Source organism: Echiichthys vipera (genome assembly GCF_963691815.1).
Source record: "Echiichthys vipera genome assembly, chromosome: 19".
Taxonomy (NCBI): Eukaryota; Metazoa; Chordata; class Actinopteri; order Perciformes; family Trachinidae; genus Echiichthys; species Echiichthys vipera.
The window spans coordinates 17,857,868-17,880,833 of record NC_139844.1 but is presented as its reverse complement, the minus strand read 5'-3'; the positions used below and the strand labels follow the sequence as shown (position 1 = coordinate 17,880,833).

The following is a 22,966-nucleotide window of genomic DNA, read 5'->3' as shown; positions in this document are numbered from 1 at the left end:
ACACCTAAGGGTAATGCAGAAAACACACCAATCACCAGCAAAGTGCTGAAATATTCACAATTTTCTTTGGCCTAGAGGTTTGTTTATGTGTTTTGGGAAGATCTTATTGCAAACATAGATAAACATGTCACATGAGTCACAGGACTTGGCTGTGGGTTTTATGTGGCCACACTTCACTGCTAAAATGATCTGCTCGTGTGTTGTTGTCGTGAGAAAGGCTCAGATGTAGTGAGCAAAGATGGAGGATTTAATATTCCACAGTTCTGACCTCTCAAATGTTCATATGTTATATGAAAAAGCATCACGCTGGCTTCTATAGAGCACTTTGCTTAAGGATTCAGATCACGTGCTTTGACACAATCTGTCAAATCAGACATGTCAGTGTACTCAACACGTGTTTACTGGCAGATTACAAACCAGCTTCAACCACTACAGCATAGGAGTGTGAAGATGCTGTGCTTATCAAGTCAAAGAAAGCGATTCATCTTCATATTATCGACAGTAATTTATTGGCTGTTATTTCATTAGCGGAATATTAATAACATTCATTTCTCGTTATCGGCCGATAAACATCCCTATTTTACAGACAAGAAGGTCTTAACGTGCTCAAGAGGGTGAATATCTGCAATTTCACGACTTCTGAGCAAACTCCATCTGCTGATGAAGATCATGTGACATGATAGAAAGATCAAGAACCCCATTTTTCTCTTCAAAGGATTATTCCTGTTCCTATGAACAGACAGACATTGTTTGTGGTTGTCTTGTTTTATTTCCAGCGTTATACAATATTTGCATCTGATCATTTTTGATAAGTAAAAAAATAAACTATGTCATAAAATACATCTTGATAAAATACACAACACGATCTTTGAATGGAAAAACATGAAAGGAAATGTCATGTTAGTGGACACCTTACAGCAAGATGTGACACCTATACACTGCACATTAGTAATCCTGCTATTTTCACTTGTTACAACACAACTTGGTCAACAGTATTACACATACATTAGGCTACTGGGCATGATCGAACTTCACGGCACATTTAAAACCACTGGATACCGCCTCTTCTCGGAGTAAGGATGACTCTTGTATTTGCATGCATTTTTGTTACCAACGCAAAGTCTCGGCTCAGAGAACTGCGCAGGCTGTGTGGAAGAAGTCAACCCTGTTACAGTCACAGAAAACATGTCATGTTCACAACCTTTGATGTTTAGATTTACACAACATCAAAACTCACACTACAAAACATTGTTTTTGAGAGAGATAGAGCCAGAGAGAGAGAGAGAGAGAGAGAGAAAGAGAGAGAGAGCTTGCTGGCTGGTTAGCATACAATTACAGTATCATTGCATAACGTCTTTGCATTCACAAGGCCAGAAGTGTCGGAGAGTTAAGACTATCTTTCATTAACTCAGACGCTCCGAGGCTGCCTTTGAGGCTCTCAAAGCCCTCAGCCAAGGAATCAATCTCAGAGTAATTAAAGGAAAACACTGTGCGGTAATTGCTACAAGTTGGACTGGAAGACATGACTGGTGAACTCAAGGAATCAAGGTCGTTTGCCACCGACTTGCACAGGGTTTCCCAGTCTGACATGCAGAAGGGGCCGCTCAGGTCTACATCAGGGACAGATGCGGCCATCTCTGGAGTCACTGCCATCTCTAGGCTGGGCACCAAGTCATCCAGGTCATCCCCCTTTAAGACCTCCATTGCTTCCTCTTCAGCACTAGAACAGAGGAAGATGTTGGAGTTCCCCAAAATGGCCGCAGCGGGGATGCAAGGGACGCTGTCCATGTCTTGACAGATGGAGGCTTCTCCCATGGTCATGTTGCTCTCTGGGGTTTTTTCATTCTCTAAGATGGACAGCAGCTGGGGGGAGGCTGGAGGATCCTGCAGCATTGAGTTGACATCCTCTTCATTATCCTCCTCCTCCTCCTCCTCATCGGCATCATTTGCAGGGAGTTTGCAGGATGTTTTGTGGGAGACTAAGACCTGCTCCAGTCTCTCCTTCTCCTTCAGTAAGTCGGCGATCTCTGTCTGGAGGGCGGACTTCTCGTCTTCGAGCGTGTCCGTTTCCTGAGGTGAGAGGGGGATGCAATCAGAAAAATAATAAGCATAAGGGAGGCGTGAGGATACTGCTGCCCTCTGGTGCTCTGCAGTCTTCCCTGCTGTGTGCCTGTAATCTTGAAACATGTCATACAGTGCTGCATATGTCCTCAGATGAGTGCATGTGCTGTGTGGATGTTCACTGTACGGTTGCATAAAGCAGCATACTCACAGCTTGCAGGGTGTCTATCAGCTCCCTCCGTCTGTTACGGCACTTTGCTGCAGCAATTTTGTTCCTCTCCCTCCTGATCCTCCGCCTTTCCTCCTCCTCTTTGGAAGGCTGGAAATCAATCAGAAATAGCCCATTTAAATGCGCATCCTGCTGAGTTTTGCCATATCAGCAGTTGGCTCCTCAGCACCATTTCGCTTGCCAGAAGAAGAAAAAGAAGAAAATATTCGTTGCGGTGTATGCTGGGAATACTGATCTGGTCGGTGCAGACTTTCAGTTCAGGCGTTAAAATGCTGCACCACTGGCACGGTCTAGTCGACCACGTGAGCGCGCGCTTTTATGCAATTTCCCATCCCATTCATAAACAGTGCTGTGCGCGTTACTCCAACAGTAATTACTCGCTGCATCAATTAGACACAATCCAATCACCTGACGCGATATTCCCTGCAGGCTTTTATTTGCACTATACCCGCTACGTTAATTTTCCTTTAACAGTAAAAAAACAGCCGCATCCTCCCTCACGTCCTGTTGGAAATATCGCGATAATAACATGTTTCTTATGCACCTCTTTAAAGGAGGAATGTGATAGGACATTACAAGAACAATACGGACTCCTTGATTGATTCATTGATTGGCTGCCCACGTTATCTCTGAAAATGACATTTCACTCCCCCCCTCCCCGTCCTGTTTTCTTTCATAGTCTACCTTGTCTTTCAGCCCTTTCCTGTTGGAGGGCTTTGCCTTCTTTGCACCTGCCGGGGGAGAGGACTGGGTCAAGCCGTGGGTTTTGCTCTTTGCACGGCCGGACGACGGAGAGACAGATGTGATGACCGTCGGCTGCACCATCCACCTGAGATCCGGCGAGGTTGAGATTGCAGTCACAGTCGGAACAAAAGAGTCTGCTGCACTGGTCTCAGTATCCTGGACACAGCCACATCACAGAGAAACGCATATGCATGCAGTCAGACACTCATTTAGCTTATCTGATGAGTGAGGAACCACGCTCGTGGCTGACCTTTAGATCTGCTTAAATGGTACATCAATCATTTGACTGAGGAATGCCAAAAAAAAGACAAAATCAATACTTTCTACGAATCTGTCGGAATCGGATGCATTACCATCACGTCCTTATCACTCATTTTTATCGTCACCATCACTAAAATGAAAGGTCACGACCATGTCTGTACAAAAGTCCCCCTGAAATAAGACTGATTCTGAATTTGCAGATTTGCTAAGATGCATGGAGATTATAGAGATTGACTTTAGCACGTGACAGTATTCATGTTAAAGAAAATTGCTGTCTATAAAATGATGTGTGAACATTTTGTACCTATAATCGCCCCTTTTTGCACTTTAAATTAGCCTTATGCATGAATGATCCTGCAAGATTTGCGAGGATTATTATTAATTTTGAATGATCGGATCCGCTTCTACCTTGGCGCTGTCCACTGATGATGAAAGCGAGTCAGGAGGATGCTGGCTGCACCCAGGGGTGTCCCCGCCAGGCGATGCTGTGCTACAGCTGGACGATGAGTCGAACTCAGTGCTGGAGTCTGGATGCATGTTCTCGTCTCAAATCACTGCATACAAAAGATAGAACAGTCTATCTAATCTAAGTAGAAAACTGACGCCTAAACCCTCACTTATATTCCATTTGCCGGGTTCAGAAATGGTAACTGTGCAGATAGTGTGGAGAGGCCCGCCTTTTATAGTGAGCTGGAATTTTATGAATGAAATCTGTGTGGTGAGACCGAACCATCTCGCAGAGGGAGAGGTAAGAGAGAAAAAAGGCGAGCAGGTGTTTTCCAATTGAACAATCAAATTATGTGAAATGTCTGAACAAAAATAGTAGCGACCTTTTCATTTTTACCTATTTTATGACCTCACATATTGAAAATATCGAGCATATATTAAGTGACACCCCCGCCTGCGTGAGGTGCCCATCGCCATGAATGAACTACGTCATAACAAGTATGCAGCATCTGCATCATATACATTATGTTCCCTGTACGTCCACATATGTTCGACGCATCGTAATTCTATTGGTGAATTCATGGAAACGGGATTGTTCTGCAGGAGAAGGGATGTGACGGCAATGCATTATATTAATAAACACTTTCAAACAGTAGAGGTTCCCTCCTAATAGCCCAGCTCAGAACACTGCTGCTGTACCCTACTCTATAAAAGATACAATGCGATAAATCAGCTGCAACAACTTATCATTTGGACCAATATTGTGAAAGCCAGCATGATTTAATGAATGCACGCAGCTTCCAGCACACCGGCTCATTATATAGAAGCTGCTAAATTAAGTGCCATCTATACATCACACTGTCTTTTCCCACCTGTCTCTGCATATGATTAGAGCTCCTCCAGCAACAGAACTGTCGCTTTAGCAAAAGCAGCCAATCGCCGAATGGACCGACCGAGCCATATATGGTATTTCCGGCGAACAGGGGGCGCGCTGTGGAAAAACGGAGAGCGCGCAGTGTGTGTGTGTGTGTGTGTGTGTGTGTGTGTGTGTGTGTGTGTGTGTGTGTGTGTGTGTGTGTGTGTGTGTGTGTGTGTGTGTGTGTGTGTGTGTGTGTGTGTGTGTCACAAAAGAAAGTGAAACATGCGCTAAAACAGGTCGTCATGCACTGTTTGGTTACCTGAAAACGGCGTCATTGCGCTACTTTTAGCAGGAGAAGACGTCCCCTGCACTGCATGGAGCCCCAAGAATATGTAGGCATTCCTTGTTGATGCAAATATAAGTCTGTAGGTTTATTTATGAATCATAATAAAATCACACTAATGTGTTTCTGCAGATAATTAAAAATATAGAGCCTCCGCTTTTCTAAAAGTAGCCCTTACTAATCTGATTGGGGCTGATCTCCTCGTGATCACCCTCCATGAGATAACATCACAGTTTTTGTTCGTGTTGATGTAATTTATCGGCACCAAATTGTGTAGCTAAGCGTTATTCCCGCACAGCCTAATTCATCTTTTATAAGAAAGGGGATTGTATAGGCTGGGTATTCTATATTTAGGTTTCAAATGACCTCACAGATCCGCTGAAGTGAAAGGGATAGTTGGTGAATAGAGGGGGCCTCTCCCCAGCTCACAGGGGCTGCGCTCCACAGTCTGCTTCCCGGCAGTCGCAGCCCCCCTTTGGGCTTTTTACCGGCACACCATTAGGTGGTCGGCTTGAGCCCCATTCATTCACCGGCGGCTCAAGACCAGAGGGGTTCAAAGGTCGGACATAACTGCAGACACCCCTCACTACAGCTCAAAGACATGTTTTCATCAAAGCGCTTGAGCGTAAATGCGCACGGACCGGCGGAGTTTATTTTTAGACTCTGTGACATCAGTGTTCAAAGTTCATGTAAATTAGGCAAATAGATAATAGACTACGCTCCTGAATAACACCACTGCTACTCAGGCAGCATAGCCTACGTTTGTTTATTTATTAGTATTAGTATTATTATTATGGTCCCAATTAAATTAAGTGAACATCTTTGTATTGCGTCTATTCTTATCTCTAAATATCAACAAACATTGTAAAACAGTGTATTTGCACACTGTGTAAATAATCGATGTCAGCACTGCTGCTTTGGAAGCTGCTGTTCTTGCCAACCAGTTAAACAATCCACAAGGTACACGGGGTGTTTGTTGTGTGGTGTCCTGTTTCATTCCGCTGCTCCGCAGACAGACACCATGGAGAGAGAGAGAGAGTCTGAGAGCCGCCGCACACACAGAGCTCTCACTCCGACACTGTTTCCGGGAACCGGGGCCTCTCCACAGACGACGCTGCAGAGCCGTTTTCATTTTACCTCATCGAGTGATCCGTCATCACAACACAAACGATCGTTGTTGCTATGCAAAACGAGGACGTCACTGACGCGAAGGGGTGGAGTGTTGCTACGACAACCAGGAATGTTCAACAAAACAGGAGCGCGGGAAACAAAACATTAAGCTTTTAACCTACATTGATGCACTTTGACACAATAACACTATTATCAACAGCTTATACCTTTGTTGACGTCAAATAAAGCTTATAATACCTACTTTATTTTTTTTTACAACAGACAGCCTGTAGACCGTAGGCTGCACTGTTTAATAAAGAGGGGGTTCCCTACAGTCATAGGTCTCAAAAGTGGGTCCCAAGCAAAAAGGGGTATCATTTATTTTCATTTTAATTCCATCCACCAGTAACACACTTACATAATGCAAGCTATGATTATTTTTGGCTGTGGGTTCATAACACTTTGTGTCATAAGACATCTAAAAGCAAAAATCCTCTCAGATGGGGACCCTGGGACAAATCAAATGGGGGTCTTTGGTCTAAATTGTGTCAATTTAGGGGTCCTTGATGTGAAAAAGTTTGGGAACCACTGCCCTAAAGGACCCCTTAGAATGCAAAGGAAAAGAGATGCAACTATTGTGAATGTATGAATATGAATGGCTATTTAGATCCGAATTTATGTTCTCTGCATTACTTTTTATAAATGCTATGTCAACAAAAAAGTAGCAGTAGTACTGTCTTGGACTTGTTTGCTAGAGGCCTAGAGGCTACTTCTCTATTGGGGGCTAGTTAGCAGAACTTCCTGGGAATTAAATTTAGTTGTAAAAGCACAATAGTAATTAAGTCAAAAACCTAAATTGCAGAGCAATATCAAGTCTGAATGTTGGCTCCGTGTCAACGCTGCATTTCAGTGATTCACGTAGCTGGTTATGCAAACCATGAGGATTCCCTCTACCGCAGTCTTTAGGGGAAGACCTTTCACGCCTATACACTCCTGAGAAAAAAAAATTGCTGCTGTGGAAAAGTACACATAGTAAACCAGTTATCAGCTTGCTCTGCAACTAAACACACCCTTGCATGGATTGCGCACACAAGGTACAAGCACTGCCTGCGGCAGCATGCACGCAATCGCCTGCTCTGACATGTATTTATGATGTTCCTGGCACATGTTTAGAAAGCATGGTTGTTTGGAATGTCATGCAAATTACGCACAATCGTGTATCCTATTCAAATAAAGACATTTCTTTGAAACGCAGATAAGCTAGAAACAGTGTTACACTTACATATATCATTTTTGTTTTGTTTTTTTGCACAGTAGTCACAAAAAAGCTTTGAAAGTAAGTTCTGAAAGTAAAAATCATGGTTTTGAAACTGAAATAGGATTTGAATATCTGAAGTAAAGTAATTGCTTCACTACTACAGTGTTTGCAGTGTATCGTTTTCAATGTTACCAATCGTCAAGGTTTCAAATCTTGCTTTGCAGAGCTTCAAATCCCTGATTTCTGACCTGTCTGTACAGAGGAATGAGGACACGGTATGAGCTGCTGGATTAAATCGTTAGTCAGAAACTATGTCAGTGAGATGTGAAGTGTGATAGTTTCTACCACTAAATTCAATGGATGAGATTTGTTTTTGTTATTTGTATGACAGATTGTGAGATCCAGAGATGACACTGCAGAGTTGCCCGTGACCATGGTGAGAGCAGTAATTGATTGGTTAGTCTGATTCATTTTCAGCAGATTTGGTTCCATAAATTAAATTCAGCATATTTCAAGCTCAGTTACTATGGCAACTTATAGTGGAAAAAGTTAAATTTTCTTTCTCAAATCAACTGATAAACTTCCTTCATGAAACAGCCCCATGTGGTCTTGATATAGGCTTGTCTATAACATTTAGATAAAATGATTCAAATTGAGAGTTAAAAAAATGCCCTGGCAGTGTGTGTTCACATGTGTTTGTTTGACACTCTCAGATCTGCATGTTCAGGTGTACCTGCAGGACACTCTGCTGTGTAGGATGGACTTATCTGACCATTATCCCAGTTCTTTTCATAACAGCCGCTGTGTTTGTTGTCCTACATAACGTCATGTCGCTGTCGGGCCAATCTGAGGCGGTGTATTCCCAGAAAGATCCGCCCCTTTTACAGGATGCACCATATATGGAATATTACGTATCGGGGATCCCTTTTCTGGAATATTCCATTTCTCGAGGGTGAATAAAAAAATATATTTTTAAATGATACTTTTCAACTTTAAACAGCACACGTGGCATTTGACATTGGACCTTTAGTGTATTCAAACAATGTAAAAGCAGTATTTAGCGGTGTCGCTGCGTTGTTATGTGAGTGTTTTGGTGTTTTTCTCCCCACCGTGTCGGGTGAAGAGCGCTCCCCTTTGCTCACGTCACTCGGCCGGCCCTGTGCAGGCTATAAAAGGGCTCCGAGCTCACAGAGTTGGCACTCAAACTTTCTGTAGCAAAGCAACGACGAGAGAAAAAGCATATCGGGAGCGGCGATTTCAAGAGTTTCTCCCAATCCTCCAAAAAGGAATTCCTCATCTCAAGTTTACATTTGTTTTGGATCTTCCTATTTGACATTTTTGGGACAAGATGATGTTTACCACTTTCAACGCGGAGTGCGATTCCTCCTCCCGCTGCAGCACCGCTTCTCCGTCCGGGGACAATCTATACTACCCGTCACCAGCGGGATCTTACTCCAGCATGGGATCCCCCCAGTCTCAGGTATGTCCAGTCATATAGGATTACACTTTCATTTCAATGTAGCCTATTAAAGCGATATGCAGCCTATTCGTTTGCATGCAACTTAGAACGACAATGTAATTTACTAAATGATTGGCATAAAGCTTGAACATAAGGGTTTAAAATAATACAAAGTAATAGCCTATGCTGAGCGGTGCTTGAAATAGCCTATTGACCTGTCTGCACACAGTGCAAGGCTCACTTCATTCATCCACCTGGAAACCCCTTAGAGAGAGTGTAACGTCACAGTTGACATCATATGAATATTTTTAAACCACTCTGCTTTTTATAGACCATCCTGCAACGCTGCACCCCCCTCCTGAAAGTATATGTACTCATGATGCTCTTGCTTCATTACCCACAGGATTTCACTGACCTGACAGCATCAAGTGCCTCCTTCATCCCCACCGTCACCGCTATTTCCACAAGCCCTGACCTGCAGTGGATGGTCCAGCCTTTGGTCTCCTCAGTGGCCCCTTCTCACAGCGCTCCCTCCTACAACCCCAGCCCCGCATACTCCAGACCAGGCATGAGGTCTGCGTCCAGGGTTCACAACTCTAACAAGAGGGGCAGAATGGAACAGGTAATTATCATCTGATCATCAAGTGTTACATAACGTAGAACGTCCTTGTTACAGTGCATTAATTATCAAAGAGCTGGAGATTTAACTTTTCCTTGTATTAATATGTGCAGGTGACACCTGAGGAGGAAGAGAAGAAAAGAGTTCGCAGAGAGAGAAACAAGCAGGCAGCAGCAAAATGCCGCAACAGGAGGAGAGAGCTTACAGACACTCTGCAAGCTGTAAGTATACCGCAGATTTACCATCATTCATCGAAATGTATTTCTTGCCACAGCTAATAGCAATCCAAGAGTCAAGCTAATGCCACTTCCTCTATTTCTCTCCCCCTTGCAGGAAACTGATGAGCTTGAGGATGAGAAGTCAAACCTGCAGAATGATATTGCTAATCTTCTGAAGGAGAAGGAAAGGCTTGAGTTCATTCTGGCTGCCCATCGACCCATCTGCAAAATCCCCTCAGAGCTGGACACTGACTTCACCATGGTCTCCATTACTCCTGCCCACCCCTGCCTCTCCACCGCAGTGTCCTCCCAGCCACAGACCACCCTCCCAAATGAAACCACTATGACTTCCAGTCAGCCAACCCTCACCTCGACCTCCAACTCCATCTTCTCCAGCAGCAGCTCCATCCTCTCAACCGCCACCATCTCCAGCAGCCTGGTCAAGATGACAGACCTGGACGCCTCCGTCCTGGAAGAGTCCTTGGATCTGCTGGCAAAGACGGAGATGGAGACAGCGCGGTCAGTGCCAGAGGTTGACCTGTCCAACTCCCTCTACACAACTCAGGACTGGGAGCCCCTTCACGCCACAGCCAATACCAGTGACTTTGAGCCCCTGTGCACGCCCGTGGTGACCTGCACACCCGCCTGCACCACCTTCACATCTTCTTTCATGTTTACCTTCCCAGAGGCAGAGACCTTCCCAACTTGTGGCATCGCCCACAGGAGAGGAAGCAGCAGCAACGACCAGTCCTCCGATTCCCTCAGCTCCCCAACCCTACTGGCCCTTTAAAGACTATACCACAAACAATAATACTTTCTATCAAGCACATTTTCTCGATGTGTGAGATAGATGTACAGACCACAGGGCTATGGAATGGACTTTTTTACCAGGAAGCATATTATTTAGGATTTTATTTGCCTTTATCTATACTTGCCTATTACACCAATGTAGCAAGTTAAAAAGCATGTTTCAACTAATACCACCTAGTCGTTTTATGAGTTCATATATGATTTTAATGGTGCTAGATAACAAACCTATTGTAGTGTTGATGTGTGTTCAGAGCAATAGTTATAATTGATCCAGTTTGTTTTCTGGTTGATGGAATGTGAGAGTAATTGTGCACTTGTTTGTGAAAAACCTTTAAAAAAGAAGAAAAAAGACATGCTTTGTCTTAACCATGATGGTCTGAGTGGTCTATCTTGAAGTTTTCTGTGAAAACATAAGTGGTTATAATTTATGATATTTCAATTTAGTTTTTTACAGAGAAAGTAACAATGAATGTTGTTTGTAAGACATGTAAATAAAAGATAGTGATATTTCAATTCAATTATCCGTCTGGTTGGATCTGTGGCATCTATCTATCTATCTATCTATCTATCTATATATCTATCTATCTAAATATGCACACACATATAGAAACAGTTCTCTCTAAATAGCAGTGGTATTCAACATACAATTCAAATAACGTCTAAAATTAGCCTCCATAAGGGATCGCAGTATTTTTCCTGCGCCGCCACTGGCTCTATTTATTGTTCCGTCTGTTGCCAGGGTTAACTACACGTCAGGGCTCCTACGTCAGTGCGTTCTTTCCATTTTTTTAGATTTGCAAGCATAGCGCGATGACGTTGTACATCCGTGTCCAAATATGGAAACGCTACGAAGTCGCGCTGCTGCTGTGCCCCATCAGAATGCAGACGGACTATTTCTTTCCCGGTTAAAACACATGCATCCAAGCATTTGTCTCTTGGATTTCTCTGCAGATCCATGTGATTTGATTGTTGGAATATACAAACGCGTTCAAACGTCATGCATTGCTCCCCTAATCGAAACGATAGGCGGTGTTTTCATACGTGCTCGTCGCAAGACAACCGCTGCGCACATATGGTTATACAAGTCAATTCATAAGAGGATCCGAAACAACGTTTTTACCACGATCTACGTTGGTTTAATGTATTCTGTTCTCTCTCTCACACGTCCCACAGTCGAAGACGCACACGAGTGAAAGATCAATGCAAGAAAAGTCAGAAATAATTCATGGAGGCACAGACAGACAGCAACTTGGTGTGGCTTTCGCAAACGGACATGCGGACAGCTGACAAGGTGTAAAGTGGCTGCAAAGTCGTGTTTCTATTCAGCCTGCTCCTCATTCCCACTAGACAGACTCTAAAGGCACCTCTTCTGGAAGCACAGCTGGGGTGAAATTAATACTGATGTGCCATTAATCCTTAATAATGAGTAGCTCACATGGAAATACCTCATTTGGAAGATGGTGATCTATAAACTTAATTCACAAATGGTCTCTAACATATTATATTTTTTATTGGCTGTGGGCGATATATATATATATATATATATATATATAAATACATATATAGACCCCAAGAAGTGTTTAGTTTTCCTAGAAACATAGGCTACAACTGACTCAAAATATGTGCATTTAGTGCCTTTTTACTTTTGTATTACTGTCTTAATGTCCCAATTCATTTGTGTTTTATTGTAGCTGGTGCATGCCCAGTCGCATGTAAGGCACTCTTAAAGATGTTAAATGCATGTCTGGATGTAAACACTACTCTGTTTGTCCTAAACAAAAAGTTGTTAATCAGAAGGACAATTTATAAACACGACTAACACAAACTGATACATTTCAAATGTGTGACTGTCTCGTGAAACTCTTCTGCTGAGTTTAATCAAATGAACTTCTGCCGTTATCATATCTGGTGATCATCTGGTTCATTCACCTTTCCTGCCCTTCCCTTCTTCTCTATTCACTTCACTTGCTCATCTCACCTTTTAACAATATTTCACCATGAAAATAATTGACGGAAGGGGGATTGCCTAATGGCTTTTGCACAGGAAATGCGTGATGTGTGTGTGTGTGTGTGTGTGTGTGTGTGTGTGTGTGTGTGTGTGTGTGTGTGTGTGTGTGTGTGTGTGTGTGTGTGTGTGTGTGTGTATGTGTGTGTGTGTGTGTGTGTGTGTGAGGGACGCACTGGGTGGAAGACTACCATAAAACAATAACTAACTTACTCTGACGTTTGTGCCCTTCCAATGGCCACACACCCTTTTTGTGTAACACGGTCTAGATATCAGCAGTTGTTACTTCCTGTATGGACACACACCTACTCCTCCAAACTTCAACCTCAATTAAATCAAAAAATTAAACATCTGACACAGTTTAAAGAATTAAAGTTGCAGAAGTAAAATGCTTCTTAGATTCTTGCAGACACTTGGATTGAAACTGTGTTTATACAAAGCCCCTTGTCTTGCTGGCACTGTGCTGTTGTGTAACAGCTCAATTCTGAGTACCTATCTGTTTTCCTTTTTACTTAAGTAGAGCCTCTTTTTCCTCAATAAAGCTTCTATGTGCGCCCATGCAGTGCCTAATAACTGTCTATTTATACCCCTCTGCTGGCCCCGGGGAGATGGGGTAACAGCAGAAATAGCAGGTGCCTATTGCTTCTTTTAACATCAGCATCAACAGCAGTAAAAATTAGACCCACTATGACGCCAACCTGCGTCGGTGCTGCAACCCAGGGGAGGAACCAGGCAGCGTAAGCCTGATAGAAGAGAGGAGGAAAGTGAGAGCAAAGGGAGGAGGAAAAAGAGAAAATGATGCGTACGGATAGCAGGAAGGAGACAGACAGAGATCCCTGCCTGGGTGTAATTGTGAGCACAGCGATGATGAAACAGCCAAGTTTGCCTCCGTGCCACCATGACAAGAGCTCAGTGGGCTCTGATCCATATCCCCAGAAACACATCCCCTGATATCTTTCTTTTGTCGAGAGAGGATATGAAACCTTAACCATGGATACTTCAGTGTCCTCCCCTGGTGGCTGAAAGTCTGTCTGAGTGACAGAGTGGTACCCAGCAGGGTGTTTACAACGACACCATATTACTGAAGCAATGACTGATCTGGTCCTGATATATTCCTTTCTTTGTGTCAAAGGAGTGAGTGCCTCTGACACAACGCAGATATTCCTTTAGTCTCTGGGCACAGTCTGTGTTAGCGAATGACAAATCAGAAATTAGGTTTAACTGTCTGGATTATGTGCTCTTATCAGCGAATGGCCTGATTTTTGTTTGTATTTTCAATATCTGGATGTGATAACAAGCACGACTCCAGAGAATGACAGTAATTAATGGAAGGGTGTGTAGAAACTTGCGTCAGCGTGCAAGTTGATTCAGGGAAGTATTACACTCTGTAAAGCAAGTCTTTCATAATGACATGCAGTGTTGAATCAGTGCCCAGAGGTAATAATAAAGTTAGTCAATCAATTGTAAAATTATTCAAGTAGCTTTCCAAGTGGCTTAAAGAGTCCATCTCACCGCTAGAAATATTTAATGAATATTGCTCCTGTATGGATAATCATATAAATGATAAAAGAAAAATTAAAAGTAAGGTTTTATGGGCAGGTGTACCATTCACATTTAAGTATGGTTACAATGTGTAAAATGTCGATTAGTCACAGGAATATGAACGATTAGTGAAGTCCATTTCTTACCTAAAAGATCCGTATATGGAGGAGTGTGTGACATGCTATTCTTAGTGATTATTTGACGCACTAAGCTACAATACTGGAGGGATTTCTCTATCCAATAATTACTGTTCACTAAGAGCCAGACTCCCCACACAACAGCGTGTCCTCGTCTTGTGGGATCGGTAACAAGGATGTTTCCCTGGAAACTGGACAGCTCTATCATATGTAATTGGGTAATCCCTGAGACGCTGACAGAAAAATAATAGCTTTTGGGATTTTCAAAATACCCCAGCCAACACTGAGCCTAATATGTCTGTTTCATAACCCAGATTTACCATTATCACATACTGGACATAATATTACATAATATTATACATACATTAAAGACATTTTTGAGAAGTGAAAATCTTTACACAACAATAACAACAAAATTAAAATAGATGATTTGTAATTGTATAACTACAGTATTAATATCTTTCTAATGGGGCAGATTTAAATTATGTACAACGATATAAGTATATCAGTCGTTGCTTATTAAGCTAAAGCGTGTGTCTACTGTCCAAGAGAGTTTAGAGGGTATGAAACAGGGTCAAGCTTTTATATTCATTACAGAGAACAACTTGAACTCATTCTCAGTATGCCACAACAAACCCTGACTGGTGTTAAGGACCTCTAAAGGAATATTTGTCTATTAATCTAAGATTTAGTGCCGCAAACTCCCATCTAAGATTGCCTGTTTTAACCAGACGCTAAAGTGACGCTGGTATTGCTTTCTCCTTGTTTGATTTGTCTGTGTGTCATCATGGCAAAATGTGGTCCTGGAGACACCTACTGTAGCAGGAACTACAACAGAGGCGGTTTATCACAAAATTTTACAGGTGTGTAGTTCAGGTCAAAATGAAGGCTGAAATCAAAGATGGGTGTGGTTCAAGCGTTGGGAACGGAAGTAGGGAAGGGCCCTCTCCCACACATTACGGCCCTGGCCCAATAACAATGCAAGATGCAGTGATGCAACTTTACAGCTGTATCTAAATGAAAGCCAATTACAAAGATAGGTGTGGGCCGAGTAAGAGTGGTGGGACAATGAATGAACAATGAATGAACAAGTCATCATCATGTCCTTTGGCGTCACGGTGGGTGTGATCCCATTGTAAGATGGTCTCCAGTTCATCCTGTTAAATATGTTAAAGCCCCTGATCCATCTACTGGTGGTTTTCACTGCCTTCAACTTGCATGTTAGCACACGTCTTCCCACACTCTATCACTATCATTGTCTCATTTTGACCCACTAGGGGGCCCAAAGTCATACATGTAGGCTACTGTAGTCTGTGAAAGGGCCCCACTAGAATATCCTCAAAACCTCTGGTTGTCTCAAAGGACTGCTGTGTTCATAGTTATGTTGTTTTGTCCATTTTTCGCTGGGCCCTTTAGACGTTGTGCTGTTGTGCTGCTTGACTGCACATGCTGATGGGACGTATATGAAAGGTAATACTTTTAGTGAACTGTTGTATTTCTTTCACTGTGCCGATTCACTAAACATGAGGTCAAGTTGTCCTCATTCTGCAACACACTTACTAAAAAAGTAATTTTAATTCCCACTTATTATAGTTTCCAGAGCTTTCACCTGTATCTCACTGTATTCAATGTAGCAAATCAAGCTTCTGCTCAGTTGTCATCACAGGATGGTCTCTGTTTAAAGGGCGTTCATTTAATCTCTTGTTCAGGGTCTTTGCCCTTGCACTGATGTAGTCTTCCAAATGTTCCCACGGCCATGTGTTTCCTCAATCCCGTGTTCCCTCAACCCTATCTTCCCTTGACCAAGTGTTTCCTCGATCCTATGTTCCCTCGATCCTATGTTCCCTCAACCCTATGCTCCCTCAACCCTATGTTCCCTCGTCCCAATGATTCCTTGACCCTGTGTTCCCTCAACCCTGTGTTCCCTGACCCCTATGCTCCCTCAACCCCGTCTTCCCTCAACCCTATGCTCCCTCAACCCTATGCTCACTCAACACTGTGTTCCCTCAACCCTATGTTCCCCCAACATTGTGTTCCCTCAACCCTGTGTTCCCCCAGCCTCTCTCAAACTTTAGGAAGAAATATTAAGAAACTGAGAAAGATTATTCTGTATTTTTTAATGTTGGCTTAGGGAACATAGGACTTAATTTTGATGTGGTGGGGAGGGGATCTCATAAAAATGAGGGAACACATGGCCTTATTTGGGGGAAATCCTTGAGGGAACATAGGGCTGACGGGAACACAGGGAGGACCCCTTCCCTACAGCCCACTCACAGGCGAGGAACAGTGGGTAACTGACAGACATCCATGCAGACACACACAGGTTGAACTCACTGTAACACAATCTCACGAAAGAAGAGCCGGTGGTTGTGGCGTACTTCTCCCTCCAGGTCGGCGGCGGCGCTACAGTGCTCAGTCAGGCCGGTTGTGTGAGTTGGAACTCGGTGTTAAACTGGTTGGCTGGCACGGGCTGGTTGGTCGGTCGGTTGAGGGGTTAGCCATGGCTCGACTCGCTGCGCTACTGTTGTTACCGGTTCTTATTGAATCTGTATTTTCCATTTCTTTCTTTTTACCGGTCAACTCGAGAAAGTGTTTACGGGAGGAGATCCACAAAGACGTCCTGGTCACGGGGGAGTACGAAATAACCGAACAGGCGAACACCAAAACTAATCTGAAGGTGAGCACAGACCTGCTAACGTCAACGTAACCACTTCGAAATGGCTGTTAACGTCTGTGTTTAAGCCGTTACAAGTGAATTCCAACGGTTGTGTTTAAATAATCCCAACGGCCGGTGGAGTGCGGCGGTTATGTGTGACAACTGTTATTAGCATTGTAGCTAACATAGGCCCCGAAAAACACGTCTTCCTGGTTTGAGTTGCTAATTGGCCAGCTAACGTTACATTATCGTTAACAATGTATTTTGACATGAACTCAAATTACTCTGAGACCAGTAAACGCACATTTTATCATTTAATATGTGAGTTTCTGTCACAACTATTGTGTTATATCAGGGGAAATAAATCCCGTCACTGCCGTCGGCTCTGCTGCTGTTACACGTCAGTCTTACCGGCCGGATTCATCTTGTAGCCACAAGCTAACGACATTAGCACACGGAGCCACCTCAGCTGCATGTCAACGGCAGCTAGTGTGTGACGTTTACGTTACTGTTGTATGAATGAGGCCATATTCTCCCCATACATTAGGCTATATTATATCCTCATAATGTTATTAACGTTACAACCCCGTAAAAAAGATACATAATCAGATTCTGCGGTCTCCATGATCTAACAGCTGCCCAATTAGGAGACAATTATTAGTCTTGATGCATGTTTTACTTTTATTTTTTTTAATGCAATCAGTTTGGGCTGCAATACACATTTTTATAGTTATAATAATATTTTCTAAATACAGTTACAAAGTGCTTCACAAACAGAAACGATAAAAACGGAGTGGAATTAACTAGAGGAAGAAATGACAGAATAAAAAAAGCTTAAATGTCATACGAAATCAATAAAATCACAATCATCAAATATATAAAATGAGATTACATAATAATAATTTCGTTTAATGCCCCCCTCCTCATATTTTTTATTATGTGTCCAACACACTTTTCCAGAGCCCAAGCTGAAATCCTTAAATTGTTTGTTTAATGCAACACAATTCACATTACCATCAATAGAGCAGCATCTCCCCACATTTTAGATGCTGTAACCAGAGACTACTTGACTTTTACTTTCTTGATTTATTTAAGGACTTGATTTATTTACTTTGTTGTTTCAGCAATGCAGTTAATGTTTCTTTATTCTTTATTTAACTCTGTAGATCACAGATTCCTCCAGCCACACGCTTTACTCCAAGGAAGATGCAACAAAAGGAAAGTTTGCATTCACCACAGAGGACTACGACATGTTTGAGGTGTGCTTTGAGAGCAAATCACCCATGGGTAAGTGTGTTAGCACCCAGAACCAGGCCGCTCACTGGCACTTCTCACTCACCAAAGGCAGTGTCATTATTATGTGTTCACTGTCAGATACACGTAAAGATAATGCCACAACTGTGATTAACAGACACGCTCAATTCGTTTATGACTTAGAGAAAACATGTGAGTGTCAGAGTTTAGGATTGTTTTGCTCCACTTTGTTTAGAAATAAAATATGCAATGACAATTAACCCTTTTAGTGATAATTGGTTGTCCTCATATGAGTAGATGAAATTAGACATGTGAATCTAGGGAACCGTACATCATGTTGATGTGACAGCATTTAAGAAAAGGAAAAGATTTTGCTTTCTTAAGTAATAATGTAGAAGGAATGAGTGGAAACTGATCATAATTAATACAGAAATACTGGTGTAAAGCTGCTTAGCTGGCAGGTAAATGGAGGTTTTTGCAATTCTGGAACGAGGATAACTTAACATAGTATAGTGAGCGAACACAATTTAAAATATTGTATTCAATTGTATTTAAGGTGCCAAATCAAAACAAAAGTTATCTCAGGACACTTTACAGACTAGGTATAGACCACACTCTTCTTCTGTCATTTTTATTAGGTTGGCAGCCAGGCATCAGCTTTTGGTTGCTGAAATTGAAAATATGGTCGCCATTTTTAGTCACACTGTATCTTGAAAAAATAAGATGCTATGCAGTTTCACGTCAGCTTGATAATGAAAATGACACACGACCAACCATTTTACATATTTTTTTCTGGATTCAGGTTCAGCTGGTTCTTAGGCAGTTGAATAATCTGCACATTTGTTTGTAATGTTGAAGGCATGGTTCAACCTTTCACCCAACTTCTTAAAGTGCTTCACCATTGTTTCTAAAACAGATGCCTGTGAACATGCGAGTTAACACACCAACACATGCGGTTGTCTGGTTCTGACTTTAACAGCAATCTTTAAATATCATATCAACAAGTATTACAAATATTTATTGGGATGTGCGTTTTGCAGTTTGCGCTCCTATTTTTTCTAATGTTAAAAAGTGGTTGACACTGATGGCAACTAAAGGCTGAGAATTGGTTGCCAATTTCTCAAAATGATTGCCAATGGCAACTTGGCAACCATTACTGTCAATGATGAGTATGATGCTAAAATCTGTGATCTTTTTAATCAGGGACTGGAAGAGTGCCTGACCAGCTGGTCAATCTGGACATGAAGCATGGTGTGGAGGCCAAAAACTATGAAGAGGTAAGTGCATGTTTGTGTTAGAATGATACAGATACTGCAGATAAAGGCATTCTGTCTGCAGCTTGTAGACTAGTTAAGTGGATGTTGGACATTGGTTTCGCAGCAGGGGTTCCCTTACATGTATTCAGTATTGCAGTTGGAAAAACAAACACGCTACAGTTCAGTGTTAATCAATTCACAGCATTTCAAGTACACCCCTAGTCAGGAACAAGCTGTCGTTTATCAAACTATCTCATCAAACAAACTGTAACTGTAACTGTTGCACAATGACTACATGAGAATAATAAATCAAGTTGGGTGTATCAATGGCATTGCCAAGTGTTCTTTGTCAAAACACGATAAATACGTCGAGGTGTCCCAGTGTATAAAATAGAGAAATCAGTGGAGGAGGTTCTTTGCCTCCACATCATTCAGTATTTTCTAAATAAGGACATATTGCTGTGCATCATAACTTCCATTACTCAGTACTCCTGACAATGGATCGCACTGTGGCTGCCTCATGCAACACGTAATAAGAAGTGATAAAGCTGAGAATCGGCCCCCTTCCCACACATGGTGCACGGACATGACGTTCTTTTCTACAGAGTGAAAATGTAGGTGGATGTTCAGGGAAAGCTCAAGTGGGCTTGCCTGTCTGCGTGCAGGAGGGTGGAGCTGAAGTTGGATTCACCTACGTAGATGGGTGTGTTACTTTTGAATGAAATTTCAAACCGTTCAGTACACGATGTATCGGGAAAATGGGCTGAAAGTCTGTGGAATGTGTACTTGGCAGCTACATGCTCTGTTTTTGTTGTGCAAGTTCCATAATGGGGAAAATGATCAGGGTTTTTTTCGGCTGCTGCACAATTTTAAATCTATAGTTTGGTTCATTCAGTCCAAACAAAAGAGACGGATGCGTTGTTGCTGTTTTTAGTTTTCTCCATTTTGGGTTCACACACTCAAAGTGTCAAAAGTTGTAAACCTAGGTCACATGCACTGACAGGTAATATATTCACTGGGCAGGTTTGGTGACCTGTCCTTTACCAACAACACTACAGAGACAAGTTAATTACTGTGGTTGACAGCAAGTTGTACGACAAGAGCACACACAGATATAGTTGTTGTGAGCATTATTAGTTGAGACCGCAACTGGACTTCCATCATAAATAATATAACTGCTACATAATGTGGAGGAAAGGACCGCAACATTTCATTGTATAAGTAAGCAGTTACATTTGTACACGGCACACACTCGTATCACATAATCCTGTGGTTGGTCCATTTTGCGCTCCACCTTCTCAGGAGGTGCAGCTGTTCAGTTCACACCAGAGTTCAAAAGGCAGCTTTCTCCCCAGCATAAAATGAAGAGGTGTAACTGGCAAACCACAGTTTGTTCAAACACACAAGGTGTGTACACCCCCTTGAGGAACATTTGTGATATTGGGCTATAGCCTACAAATAAAATGTACTTGACTTGACTACCCGGAGTAAGAGTGACACCTGCTGGACAAAGTATAGTTCTGCCTTAAGAGTATCAGTAGGCTAAAGAGATGCTCAGGCGTCACCTTTTCGGGGGTTTCAGTAGCTTCCTTTTCGTCCCCTCCAGATTGCCAAGGTGGAGAAACTGAAGCCTCTGGAGGTCGAGCTGAGGCGACTGGAAGACCTGTCCGAGTCCATCGTCAATGACTTTGCTTACATGAAGAAGAGAGAGGAGGAAATGCGGGACACCAATGGTAAGAAACTAATGCTATTATTCAGACATTGGGACAGTACGTAAAATACTTCATGCGTGTGCTTTGTTTTCTTAAAACGGCCATTTGATTTCTGGCATGTCAGAAATTGTTGACAGTCTTGCAGATCCATTTTCTCACGGGTTCATATGAAACTGAACTTTGCTGCAGAAGAACATAAAGACCATTTGTCTGTATCTTCTAGTGATCTATCTCCATATTTTTACTTTTTTACTAAGTGCATAGCAAAATTGCAAGCCGTATTGCTGCTTTTCTTCCTCATTTGAGTAAACTTAAAAACCCGATCAGTGTTCACGTTGAGAATGAGAAAAGTTGCAGATTCTGGTTGTGTAGGAAGGCCAATTTTAAAAACATGTAGTGTTAGTTAATGAAGTATACAATATAAATCAATGAGACTAACATTGTCTGTTTTGTTGGTTCGTTAATTGTATGAACCAAAAGTATTTAGTCCCTGACCAATAACAAGACTACCTCTCTTTTTTCCACCACTCTCCAGAGTCCACCAACACACGTGTGCTGTACTTCAGCATATTCTCCATGTGCTGTCTCATTGGGCTGGCTACATGGCAGGTCTTCTACTTGCGGCGCTTCTTCAAGGCAAAGAAGCTGATTGAGTAGAATGGCCCGAGGTTTGGATAGGAATTGTAAAATTCAAACACTTTCTAAAATTTCCTCTGTCATGCGCCCCTTTTATTCACACACTGGTAAATTTAATTATCCTTTTTCAATGTTCAAAACACTTCTCAATTACAGTGCCGATCCATCCAGCGTGCTTCTTTTCTTTAGAAATCCTTATGAGGCTTGGGTTACATGAGAATTCTGTTGGTTGTTTTTGGCAGGGATTAATTGAGGCATCTGTCGTGGGTACATTTTTAAAAATGAGCATGCGCATTGTGCGCAATCAATGATTTTTATGTTGACTGATAAATTTTGTAAATTTGTGTTGGGCTTTTATTCAATAAAATATTGGATGGATTTACATTAGTTATGGTGTAGTCTAACATGCATTTTCCACCTTTTGTTGTGATGTGAATATATGGGGTGTGATTTAGACTTCAAATAGCGTTTTAACATCCCACGGACAGATGTAGGCTGTAATATCTCAGTATTATGAGTGCTGGATTGAAATTGTTTCTGGAGGAAATAGATGTATAATATGAAGTGTAAGATGCAACAAATATTCAGAATGTCTCCACTTTTTAATACTGAAGGCATTGGTTGCTTTGTTGGTCACAATAGTGACCCATTTATTTCAGACCATTCATTTACTTTACACGTGTTTATAAGTACGATGTGCACGTGTAAAATTTGATCAACAAATCAGATTTGACCTGTTTGGTGTAAATGGTCCTTGATGCACTTTGAAGAGATGGAGTCATTGCATTCATTTGGAACGAGCTTTTATCCAATTTAAACCGAGCACAAGTTTCCTTAAACGTCTAAAAGCCTTTTCCAGTGCTGCTGCACAGTGGCTCTCAGGTCATCAAAGCTCCACAGCAGAGGGATAGTCATCTATGTCACTACTTTGATGCCTCAGAGTTTTGTTGTTTTTCTTCAGAAATAATCAAATGCTTTCCATGTTGCTTGTCAGTCACAATTGTAACTAGTTGGACAATACAAACACTCACAGATGCTATGGTTTCGCATCATTAATTTAGATTTAAGTCAGGTTTTGGACATCCTGGATAACGAACGAGCCCCAGAGGCTTAAATTAAAATCCCATATCAATCTCTGTCCATTTATTTTCTTGATTCACAGGAAGATCTTTGTATTTGACTGATCATAGTGAGTCGATAGAGTAAAATCTTAGTTTGGTGACCACTGAGACTCACCTGTTAAAACCCTGCATAAACGTTTTCATCAATGCTACTAGAACCCATGATGACCTCGTCTGAAACAGGGTGCCTCCATATGATGAAGCGGAAACAAAAACTCATCCTCTAAGA

At 42.1% G+C, this 22,966-nt stretch overlaps 3 protein-coding genes across 3 annotated transcripts; 2 read left to right on the top strand and 1 right to left on the bottom strand.

Moving 5' to 3' along the window:
- Positions 1–1,362: 1,362 nt before the first annotated feature.
- LOC310961958 (protein c-Fos) lies at positions 1,363–3,832 on the bottom strand (the record flags this gene model as incomplete). The annotated part of the gene is made up of 4 exons (XM_083934273.1): positions 1,363–2,070; positions 2,273–2,380; positions 2,975–3,190; positions 3,704–3,832. 4 exons carry the CDS (start codon positions 3,830–3,832, stop codon positions 1,363–1,365), a joined length of 1,161 nt encoding a protein of 386 aa, XP_083790399.1.
- A 4,691-nt stretch (positions 3,833–8,523) lies between these two features.
- Positions 8,524–10,936, top strand: fosab (v-fos FBJ murine osteosarcoma viral oncogene homolog Ab). The gene is made up of 4 exons (XM_083934428.1): positions 8,524–8,792; positions 9,175–9,393; positions 9,504–9,611; positions 9,724–10,936. The coding sequence occupies exons 1-4, from the start codon at positions 8,661–8,663 to the stop codon at positions 10,396–10,398; spliced, it is 1,134 nt and encodes a 377-aa protein (XP_083790554.1). The 5' UTR covers positions 8,524–8,660; the 3' UTR covers positions 10,399–10,936.
- Positions 10,937–16,541: 5,605 nt separating this feature from the next.
- Positions 16,542–22,752, top strand: tmed10 (transmembrane p24 trafficking protein 10). The gene is made up of 5 exons (XM_083933974.1): positions 16,542–16,779; positions 17,925–18,045; positions 19,216–19,289; positions 20,875–21,001; positions 21,516–22,752. The coding sequence occupies exons 1-5, from the start codon at positions 16,603–16,605 to the stop codon at positions 21,635–21,637; spliced, it is 621 nt and encodes a 206-aa protein (XP_083790100.1). The 5' UTR covers positions 16,542–16,602; the 3' UTR covers positions 21,638–22,752.
- Positions 22,753–22,966: the final 214 nt, after the last annotated feature.

Coding starts and splice junctions, on each gene's coding strand:
- fosab (XM_083934428.1), top strand. CDS start 8,661: ATGATGTTTACCACTTTCAACGCGGAGTGCGATTCCTCCTCCCGCTGC. Junction 9,394..9,503: donor AGAGGGGCAGAATGGAACAG/GTAATTATCATC, acceptor TAATATGTGCAG/GTGACACCTGAGGAGGAAGA. Junction 9,612..9,723: donor TTACAGACACTCTGCAAGCT/GTAAGTATACCG, acceptor TCCCCCTTGCAG/GAAACTGATGAGCTTGAGGA.
- tmed10 (XM_083933974.1), top strand. CDS start 16,603: ATGGCTCGACTCGCTGCGCTACTGTTGTTACCGGTTCTTATTGAATCT. Junction 16,780..17,924: donor ACACCAAAACTAATCTGAAG/GTGAGCACAGAC, acceptor TTAACTCTGTAG/ATCACAGATTCCTCCAGCCA. Junction 19,290..20,874: donor AGGCCAAAAACTATGAAGAG/GTAAGTGCATGT, acceptor CGTCCCCTCCAG/ATTGCCAAGGTGGAGAAACT.